Below are 10,570 nucleotides of genomic sequence, written 5' to 3' on the forward strand. Positions count from 1 at the left end.
TGCATCTGGTGGGGTCGGGGTGGGTGTAGCAGCTATCACCCCAGCAGCAGGGTGCGTGGTGCTCAGTAGGGCGCCCAACGCACACCCCTGGCTCTCTCCCCACTTGGGGACAAAAAACCTGGCTTCCCGCAGGGAAGGATTAGGGGAGGCACCACAAAGCCGCTTAGAGGGCTGCCAAGGTTGGGGCTGAACCGATCCGAGCGGGGGCACCGCCCGCATAGCGCAGCGCTGAGTCACGGAGGGGGGGGACAGGACACGCGTGGGGTGGGTGGGCGAGCGAGCGGGGAGCCCGGCCCCGGGGCTGCTCCTTGAACGCCACCTCCCACAGCCACATCCCAGGGCCCTCCCTCCGCCGGGCCGAGCCGTGCCGAGCCGGGCAGGGCCGTGCCGAGCCGGGCAGGGCCGGGCAGGGCGGTGGCAGCTTCCGTGGGGGGCGAGCGGTGAGTCCCTGCGTGTCCCCCGGGCCCCCGTGGGGGGACCCAGCCGTGCGCCTCCCCGCTGCGTCCTCCGGGGGGTGGCGGTGGGGTTTGGGGGCTGGGGTTTTTTTTTGGGGGGGGTCTCCGGGATTTTGGAGGGGTCTCTGGGGTTTTGGGAGGGTCTCTGGGATTTTTGGGGGGTCTCAGGGATTTTGGGGTGTCTCCGCGCAGGTGGTGCCCGGCGCTGCCCACCCGGTGCCATGTCCCGCTCTGGTGGCCGGCCCCGCAGAGCCCCCCGCTTGTGGCCGGGCGTTTTGTGGCGTGGAAAGCCAGCCTGGGGCTGGGATCCTCTCCAAACCGCTGTCTGCATTTCCCTGCTTGGCGTGGGGCCGGCAGCATCCCGGCATCACCCTGGGGAAGCCCCCCGCCGCCGCGTCCCACCGCCCCCACGCCCCCATTCCACCCGTGGGTCCACAGCCTTCCTCCCCGCTCTGCGCCTGCGTGACCCCGGCCTGCCGCCCGCCACGACCTCCGCGGGTATTTGCAGTAACAGGGCTAAGAATAACCCACGCCGTGCCTGCGTCCCCAAAGGAAGCTCAGCCTGGAGCACGAAGGGGCTGAGGCTCACGGTGCCGGTGCTGTCAGCCCCGCAGCCTGCACCCCGTCCCGCTGCGCCCCTCCTCGCGTCACCCAGCGCTGAGGAAGGGCCATCCCGTCCTGCCTCTTCCTTCCCTCTCCACCCGACACGACATGGGGCCTCGCGGCTCCCCGAGGCGCTCCTCCCTTCCCCGTCCCGTTGTTGACTCAATGCTCAGGCTCTCCAGGCAGAGGAACAGCCCGGCGGGCGAGGAGGAGCCAGCCAGCGGGATGGGGAAGGTCCCCGCGAGTCCAAAAAGCGGCGCCGGGAGCCAGATGCAAGCTCCTCGAGCCTCCAAGGGAGAGGCTTAAATCGCTGGGACGGGGCTTGGGGAGGTGCTCCCGAAGCCAGGTCCTGCTTGTGGGGGCTGCCACAGCCTCACGGTGCCCGTTTCTCCGCAGGGAGCGGAGGCGGAGGTAGCGCAGCCGGTGCCCAGCCATGATGCCCTTCGGGGGGATCGCCGCCCGGCTGGAGCGGGACCGCCTGCGAGCCGAGGGGGTGGGCCAGCACCACAACGCCGTCAAGTACCTCAACCAGGACTACGAGGCCCTCAAGCAGGAGTGCATCGAGAGCGGGACCCTCTTCAGGGACCCCCAGTTCCCGGCCGGCCCCTCCGCCCTCGGCTTCAAGGAGCTGGGGCCGCACTCCAGCAAGACGCGGGGGGTGGAGTGGAAGCGCCCCTCGGTAAGCTTTGGGCTCGCTGCTCCGCGCGTTGGGCTCCTGTCCCTCGCCTGCAGTATCTGCATTGACGCGGTTTGCCAAGCTGCAGCCTGGCTCTGGCCTGCTCCTCGCCGTGCTCGAGTCCCCGGGTGCTTCACCCAAGGAAACAGAGCGGTGCCCAGGAGAGCATCGACCGCTGAGGTCCGCTGTCTGATTCTCTCCTCCTCCTGCAGGAGTTGGTGGGTGACCCTCAGTTCATCGTTGGCGGTGCAACCCGGACGGATATCTGCCAGGGGGCTCTGGGTGAGTGCTGGGGATCTGTCCTTGGGTTTGGGACCAAGGAGCAGCGCCTTTCTGTGTGCAGCCAGCCCCGTACGCCTTCCCCAGGGGCTGAAGCAAGGAGAGAAGGGCTGGGAGGGCTGGTAATTGCAATCCTGGGGCTATCCAAACCAGATCTGGCTGCCTTCAGCAACGTTTTCCTGATCCCGATCAAGCTGAGCACGTTAGCGCAGCACGCTGGTTTCAGGACCGACCACATTTGATGCAGCCAGCAATTTGGACAAACCTGCGGCGGTAACTGGAGCGTGTAACAGCCCAGAGCATTTCTGTTTCTCAGTCGGTCACTAGGAGGGCAGAGTTTGAAGTGCTGTTTTGTCTGAACACAGCCCCGCACAGGTTACCCAGGCTCAGGGCTGATGTATGACAGGCTCTAGAGGCGAAAGAGGAAGGGGAAACTGAGGGAAAGAATTTAAAAACGAGTGCTGGCCTCGAGCAGCGCTTGTGGTTAAGAGCTCTTGGAAGGAGAACTGCAGTGTTATTTCTTGCAGCTCGAAGCCAGGGCACCAGTGTTAAACATCTCGCTTGGGGACTGAAAACAGGGGAAAACTTTTCTTTACATGCCAAGCAAATTCGCCCTGCAGTGCAAATTCTCACTGTCCTGAGACGCGGAGGGCATGCAGGCAGGTCTAGACAAAGGACTGCGGGAGGGGCAGTTGGTGCTGACTGTGTTGGTGCTGACACAGGCCGGGGAGGTTTGTTTGGCCAGGGAGGGTTGTTGCCTCTCTGCCTTGAGCTAGCGCTGCTTTCCGAGCACCTGCTGGTACTCCGCGTGGGCTAGGAGCGAGGTTCACTGCCAAAGCTGGACGTGTGGCAGGGGAACGGGCTGCTGGTGGAGACACCTGAGAGATTCGAGACCCACGCAGCCAGCTGGGCAGCTGGTGCAGGGCACCCAGAGACCCCACGCGATGTGTGCAGGCTGAACGAGCCGCCTCCACCCCCTGGTGAAGGCTCACGCCGTTTTCCTCGCCGTTTTCCTCTCCTTGCCCAGGTGACTGCTGGCTGCTGGCTGCCATCGGCTCCCTCACGCTCAACGAGGAGCTCCTGCACCGCGTGGTGCCCCACGGGCAGAGCTTCCAGGAGGACTACGCCGGCATCTTCCACTTCCAGGTGGGCTGGGGGCAGGACGGGCCATTTGGGGGCACGCTCAGGGCGCCCCTCCGTCCTGCTCACCCCTGTCTTCCCCCCCAGATCTGGCAGTTTGGCGAGTGGGTGGACGTGGTGGTGGATGACCTGCTGCCCACCAAGGATGGGGAGCTCCTCTTCGTGCACTCAGCGGAGTGCACCGAGTTCTGGAGCGCTCTGCTGGAGAAAGCCTACGCCAAGTGAGTCCCACGGCAGCGGGCACCGGGGCCAGAGGGGCCGGGGCCGAGCGGCAGCGCCGCGTGTCCCCGTCGCCTCACGTGCCCCTCTCGCTGCCCCGCGCTCAGGCTGAACGGCTGCTACGAGGCGCTTTCGGGGGGCAGCACCACCGAGGGCTTCGAGGACTTCACCGGCGGCGTGGCGGAGATGTACGACCTCAAGCGGGCGCCGCGCAACATGGGCCACATCATCCGCAAGGCGCTGGAGAGGGGCTCCCTGCTGGGCTGCTCCATCGACGTAAGGGCTTTCGCCGGGACGCCGGGTGGGAGGTGACTCCTTTCTCCTCCTAGCAGAGCGCCCGTGGGCACGGAGGCTACGCCCTGGTGCCTGGGAACGGTCTCTCTTTCTTGGGGTTGGAAATGTCCGTCTGGAGCCAGGCTGCTGAGCAAGGGTCTGCCTCAAGCTCTGGCCAAGTCTTGGGTCAACATCTGCAGATCACCTGGGGTGGGCTCTGTCATCTGCTCCCTCTCAGCCACAAACAACACAGGGCATCATCCCTGTCGCTGCTGACAGCCGTACCCCTTGGATTTGCAATTCATTTCAAGTTTCATTCAGTTTGCAAGTCGCCACCGTGATGCGTTGCGTAACCTCTTCGGAGATTTGTAACCCACAATCTCTGCGCCTAGTGACAGTTCTGTGTCTGGGGAAGCACGAAACCTTGTCTTATGCTTTCTGAAGTTTGGGTGGTTTCATGATGGGTCTTCAGGGTCCTCCAGCAGAGAAACCGTCTTTAAATCATCCTCGATCAGCAGCTCTTGAGTACAGGGAGCTCCTTCCCTTGGCTGGAGCATTACAAAGCATGAGTCGTTCTCCATGCAGTCTCTCGGACTCCCCTCAAAAAGGGTGGGGATCGACCTGCATGAATTTAATCATATTCACCTGAGCTTTGCACGTTCTTTTCAGATCACAAGTGCCTTTGATATGGAAGCGGTGACCTTCAAGAAGCTGGTGAAGGGCCATGCCTATTCCGTCACAGCCTTCAGAGATGTGAGTTGGCTAAGGGAGACCTTAGTAGCCCTAAAACGCCGTGCCCAGTGGCACGGGTTTAACTTCTTGCATCTGATGACTGGCAGGTGAACTACCGGGGTCAGCAGGAGCAGCTCATCCGCATCAGGAACCCCTGGGGGCAGGTGGAGTGGACGGGAGCCTGGAGCGATGGGTGAGTCCAGCTGGGAGTGCACACAGCAACTGGGACGTGCCCTGCGTGGCACTGCTGAGGGGAAGCACGCAGCACCAAGGCTGTCTCAGTTCGCCTTGAGGAGTCTGATGGTCCGTGCTGATTATTCCAGCTCCCCCGAGTGGGACAACATCGACCCCAGCGACAGGGAAGAGCTCCAGCTGAAGATGGAGGACGGAGAGTTTTGGTGAGTGCCAGAGCGAAGGGCTGCTCTTCCTCGGCATCCAGCTTGGGAACGAGCAGAGGAGCCCAGGAGAGGTCTTAGTGCTTCTCCTAAAGCTCGTGACCTGCCTTTGTCATCCGTGTTTCCACTACCAGAAAGCCTGTAACGTTTTCCTACCTGGTCTAGTTAATGATTTCCCTTCCCTCAAGGAAATGAAGCACTAACTAATTCCTAAGAAGGACAATCATCCCTTATGGCACAAACCCAGCTCTGGGCTTTAAATGAGTTGTGGCTGCTCGGTGTAGGTGATCTTGGCACCCTGTAATTCTCTCAAAACGTTGGCTGTGACTCTTCGAGTGGCCAAAGAGGGAGCCCAAACACTTGGAAATGCAGGGTGAGCAGGAAGGAGTTACCTGCTTCTTACCAAACCATGAAAACGAAGGGCTTCCCAGTGAGCAGCAGCTCAGGCAGGTGTTGGAAGCCTGCTGTGGGACTCCGTGCTGCGGGGTGTTTTGGAGGCTCAAAGAGCGAGGTTCATGGGGTGAAGGGCTGCAGGGGTGCCACCCCCACCACAGACAGCCTGGCTCGTGAGCCTTAGCTCACCACAGGGCACCCAGCGTTCAGCTCACCGCCCTGAGAAGGGGCTTTGGGGTGGTTCCCATCGACTCTTTCCACCTAGTACAGGCAGCCGTGGCTGAATCCAGAGCTGCTTGCGTTCCCCAGCCGTGTCCTGGCCTCAGCCCCTGCCTGCTTGCCCACAGGATGTCTTTCCGCGACTTCATGCGGGAGTTCTCCAGGCTGGAGATCTGCAACCTGACCCCCGACGCCCTCACCAAGGACGAGCTCAGCAGGTGGCACACGCAGGTGTTCGAGGGCACGTGGCGCCGGGGCAGCACTGCTGGGGGCTGCAGGAATCACCCAGGTACCTCACCCCCCAGCAGCTCCACCTTCGGTGGCATCACCGCGCCGGGTGTCTCACCCGCGTGTCCTCCTTCCTCGCAGCCACCTTCTGGATCAACCCCCAGTTCAAGATCAAGCTGCTGGAGGAGGACGACGACCCCGGGGACGACGAGGTGGCCTGCAGCTTCCTGGTGGCCCTGATGCAGAAGCACCGGCGGCGGGAGCGGCGCCTGGGGGGCGACATGCACACCATCGGCTTCGCGGTCTACGAGGTAACCCCCACCCCGCCGCCACCTCCCTGCACCTCGGGCACCCCTCCTGGCGCCCTGAGAGAGAGGGTGCGGGTCGTGGGGTTCTCATTTTCCCTCTTCTCTCCTCCCTGCAGGTTCCTGAGGAGGTACGTCCTCAGCCAGAGCTCTGGGGATCAGGATTGCCCGCGGGCTGGCAGCGCTGAAGGGTGCTGGGCGGATTGACGTGGGATGGGGACCCTGCAGGTCCCCGTCGCGCAGGGCTGTTGCCCACGAGCTCCTGTGCCCTCTCCCCCAGGCCCAGGGCAGCCAGAACGTGCACCTGAAGAAGGATTTCTTCCTGCGCAACCAGTCGCGGGCGCGCTCCGAGACCTTCATCAACCTGCGGGAGGTGAGCAACCAGATCCGGCTGCCCCCCGGCGAGTACATCGTGGTGCCCTCCACCTTCGAGCCGCACAAGGAGGCCGACTTCGTGCTGCGGGTCTTCACCGAGAAGCAGTCGGACACGGCGTGAGTCCCCGCTGCAGGGCCTTCTGCCACCTCCCACACCTTTGCCTGGCTACGGGACCAGACGGCCCGGTGCCCCATGCCCCTGAGCCAGACCCCACAGCCCTCCCCTCACTCTTTTTCCCCACTTTGTGCCCCCCAGGGAGCTGGACGAGGAGATCTCTGCAGATCTGGCCGATGAGGTAGGGGCCACCGCTCTCCTTCAGCTGGCGCCGAGGCTTTGGGGCTGGGAGCTGTGGGCAGGAGGTGGCCCTGTGGGTTTGGGGTGTCGCTGGGAGCGGCTTCTCATCCCCCTCAAATGCTTCCTGAGCCTCCGAGGCAGGGCAGGGCCTTGTGTTTGAGCGCTGAGCTCCCTTTCTGGCTGCAGGAGGAGATAACCGAGGATGACATTGAGGATGGCTTCAAGAACATGTTCCAGCAGCTGGCAGGGGAGGTGGGTACGGCCGTGCCACGCCAAGCTTTGGGAAGCCCCCGGCAGCTCCCTGGGGTGGCGAGGGGACGGGACCCTTGGCCATCAGGCTGCAGAGAGCAGGGGCTTCCTAAAAAAAGGGCTCCTGGGGACTCTGGTGATGTCCTGGGGGCTTTTGGTACCACCCGCCAAAAAGCAGATGCTGCAGCTCAGCCCAGCTGTCCCCAGGGTGTGATGGGAGCAAGATTTTGGGGAAGGGGAGGTCAGCCGTGGCCCAGGCTCTTGCGGGCACGCAGGGCACGTGGTGGCACCCTGCTGTGCTGTGAATAAGGCAGGGATGTGTGGGCAGGAAGGTGGGCAGGAGTGGGGTGGGGAGCAGGGTGCTGCTAACGCTGCTGCTGCTGCTGCAGGACATGGAAATCAGCGTCTTCGAGCTCAGGACCATCCTGAACAGAGTCATTGCGAGGCGTGAGTGCTGCCCTCCTTCCCCTCTGTGTTCCCCGGGGCCCCATACTGTGTTTTGATGCACGTATCCCTTCCTCCTCCTCCTCAGACAAAGACCTGAAGACGGACGGGTTCAGCCTGGACTCCTGCCGCAACATGGTCAACCTGATGGATGTATCCTCTTGGCGCCGCGGGCAGGGGACAGCTTTCCTGGCAGGCAGCCTGGCGCCTGGGAAACTTCTCCGTGGGAACTGGGGCTTGGCTGCCCGGCCGTGCCAGGGCTGGGAAGCTGGGGAAAGGGGGAAGGAGTCTTCGTGGCTGCACCCAGGGTGCTCCAGGGATGGCTGCGTGGAGCCACGGGCTCCGAGAAGCGGCTCCGAGCCCTTCCCCGGCCATGCCCTGCGGCATCCCGTTTGCACGCCAGCCTGTTTTTGCACACCACAGCCCTGTGCTCCCTGCAGGCAACATGTAGCCAAATTTGCTGGTGAGTGGCACCACGGCTGGTTTAAGCATCGAGCTTTCCCTTGGGCTGGCAGGCTCTGATCTCTGATGTGCGGTAGGATGGAGAGGGGAAGCTGGAAAAAAGGGCTGGGCACGGCGTGGCTGAAACGCTTCCTCTCGCCTAAAGAGGCCGGGATCTGCTCGCTTTGCCCTGCCTGTGCCTGCTCTGCTCCTCCAGCGCTCTGCTGCCCAATTTCTCCTTGACCCTCTGCTCCCAGAAGGACGGCAGCGCCCGCCTGGGGCTGGTGGAGTTCCAGATCCTCTGGAACAAGATCCGCAGCTGGCTGGTGAGTGGGGCTGCCCCTCGGGGGTTTGGGGATGATGGCCGGGGGAGGACCTGCCCTTCACCTCCTCGGCGGTGCCTTTTGCAGACCATCTTCCGCCAGCACGACCTGGATAAGTCGGGCACCATGAGCGCCTACGAGATGCGCATGGCCCTGGAGTCGGCGGGTAGGTGTGGGGCAGAGAGGGAAGCTGCAGGAGCCCCGTCCCTTCAGGTTTTGGGGGGCACGGCCCTCCCCAGCCGCCCCCGTGGGTGCTGAGCGCTCTGCCTCGCAGGCTTCAGGCTGAACAACAAGCTGCACCAGGTGGTGGTGGCCCGCTACGCCGACGCCGAGATGGGGGTGGACTTTGACAACTTCGTCTGCTGCCTGGTCAAGCTGGAGGCCATGTTCAGTGAGTGCCGCCCTGGGGAGGGACAAACAGACACGGGGACGGCTGGGCGGACGAGGGGACGGGCTGCTCACCTTGCCCCTGTGCCCCTCTAGGGTTCTTCCGCAGCATGGACCCCGAGGGCACGGGCAGCGCCGTGATGAACTTCGCCGAGGTGAGAGGTTGAGGTGGCGGGGGGTGGAGAGAAAGGGGTGACCCCAGAGCGAAAGGGGCACCCGTGGGGGGTGGGGGAAGGCCTTTTGTCCCCGGGGGTAGGGGAAGGACCCCTAAAAGAGCGAGGGCTGGGCCAGGGAGCTGCTGCAGGTCCCGTGCGGGGTGTCGGGGCGGTGCGTGCCGGCCCCTGCTCACCCCGTTTCTCCTTCCCAGTGGCTGCTGCTGACGATGTGTGGCTAGGAGCCAGGGTGATGGCCGTGCCTAGGACAGCCCGGCGGGCCAGGCCCCCTCCACGTGCCTCCCTTGGGGTCCCTGCACGCAGGACCAGCTCCTTCCCCTCGCTCCATCCCACGCCGAGCCGCCCGCCCTCTCCCCTCCTCACCTCCCGCCCCACAACAGGAGGAGGGCGAGCAGCAGGGGGGGAGCTGGGGGGCACCGCAGCTGCTCCAGGGGGGCAGAAAGCTGGGGGCAGCTGCCCCGAAGGGAGAGGAGCTGTGGGGAGAGAGGGAGGGCTCGGGTCGCCTGCTCTAGGGCATCAGCAGGTCCTGCCTTGCTCGGGCAGGGGCAGCTTGGTCCTGGGAAGCCAGGGCTGCCCTGCTGGGGAAGGCAGGCCGCGGGGAGGAGGAAGCTCTGCGCCCCCTAAAACCCTTCCCTCGCGCCCCTCGCCCCGAAGAACGACCAAAGCGTGGAGCCCCGGCTGCTCAGCCTCCCCCAGCCCGGGCTCCTTCCTGCGTGGCCTTCCCCACCTCCCCCTCACCCCGCTGCCCTTCGCCCCCCTCACGTAAGCACTGAACTCCTGGGGGCTCCCCCTGCACGTGGCACGGCACGGGGGGCTCCCCTCCACCCCCGTGGGCACTCTCCTTGCGCTTCTCCGTCCTCACCTTCTCCTCCGGGGAGGGGAAAGGGGGTGTCTCCAGCCTGGCGGTGGGCGAGGGCCCGCGGGGGGCAGGCAGGCAGCCCCTCCCCGGCGGCTTGCAGCAATAACCACTGCTGCCCCCCCGGCAGCGCCGCTTCCTCGCCCCCCTAACCCTGCTCCGGGTAATAAAACGAGCTCTGTGGGACGGGCGGCTCGGCCTCCTCCTTGCAGGGTAGGGGCATTGGGGAGGCTGCTGGGGGGGGGTTGGCGTCCTTCGGGGCCCTGGGGGGGCTCGGAGCGTGGGACAGGGGTGTCCCCATCCCCGCGTCCCTCCTCTAGGCCCCCTGCTCCTCGTCCTCGGTGGGGCGGGCCGCGCACACTGGCCCCATTGTGGGGCTTTGGGGTGCCAGCTGTCCCCATCCGGCAGCCCTTCCCCTCCCTCCCTCCCCGCAGCCACCAGCTGGCAGCTCCTTTCCCTCCCCATCCCCGGCATTTGCGGGGAGGGGGCAGCAGGTGGGGGCCCAGCTGCCAATTAATCCCACAGCGGGGCTCATCTCGCCCCCCCCCTTGCAATGCAGCCCCTCCCGGGTGCTCGCCCACCCGGGGGTCCCCCTCCAGCTGCCCGTGGCCGTCCCCACCTGTCCCCAGCAGCTGCCCCGGGCTCTGGCACAAGGGCCCTTTGTGCCAGCGGGGGGCTGGAGGGGGGACAAAGCCCCACAAAGCCCCCTTCCCCTCCTCCTGCACCAACCCAGCTCCTTGGAGAGCCCGAGGGACACCCCGGGGAGGGCTGGGGGGTCCCGGGGGCTGAATGCAGCCCAGCAGCTGCTGGGTTCGGCCTTTTTCAGCAGCTGCCGGCAGCACGGGGAATGCTTTCGGGGCCCGGGCACGGTGTGTTACACAAACTATTTATAGGGCCTGCCTCGCCCGGCACCCAGCGCCTGCATTCCTCCCGCTCGCTGGTCACCCCTGCTGGCACAGCTGCCACCAAGAGAGGGATTTGATGAATTCCTGGGGCTCCGGGGCTGTCCCCGCAGCTGGCAGCAGGGGTAGGTGAGGAGGGGACGCAGCCGTCTCCCCGCACCGTGGGCCATGGGATGGGGCCCTGCGTGTCCCCGCTGCTTACGTGGAG

General features: G+C 64.8%; 1 protein-coding gene across 1 annotated transcript; it reads left to right on the forward strand.

The window, feature by feature from the left end:
* Positions 1–381: 381 nt before the first annotated feature.
* Positions 382–9,646, forward strand: CAPN11 (calpain 11). Its single transcript, XM_032185031.1, has 22 exons — positions 382–440; positions 1,455–1,737; positions 1,947–2,016; positions 3,041–3,159; positions 3,241–3,374; positions 3,480–3,648; positions 4,315–4,398; positions 4,485–4,570; positions 4,701–4,775; positions 5,513–5,673; positions 5,754–5,923; positions 6,037–6,048; positions 6,198–6,409; positions 6,549–6,588; positions 6,774–6,839; positions 7,226–7,283; positions 7,369–7,433; positions 7,979–8,047; positions 8,132–8,210; positions 8,319–8,435; positions 8,528–8,586; positions 8,799–9,646. Exons 2-22 carry the CDS (start codon positions 1,492–1,494, stop codon positions 8,823–8,825), a joined length of 2,118 nt encoding a protein of 705 aa, XP_032040922.1. The 5' UTR covers positions 382–440; positions 1,455–1,491; the 3' UTR covers positions 8,826–9,646.
* The last annotated feature ends 924 nt before the right edge of the window (positions 9,647–10,570 follow it).

This window comes from Aythya fuligula, chromosome 3 (assembly GCF_009819795.1).
Source record: "Aythya fuligula isolate bAytFul2 chromosome 3, bAytFul2.pri, whole genome shotgun sequence".
In the NCBI taxonomy this organism is placed as follows: domain Eukaryota; kingdom Metazoa; phylum Chordata; class Aves; order Anseriformes; family Anatidae; genus Aythya; species Aythya fuligula.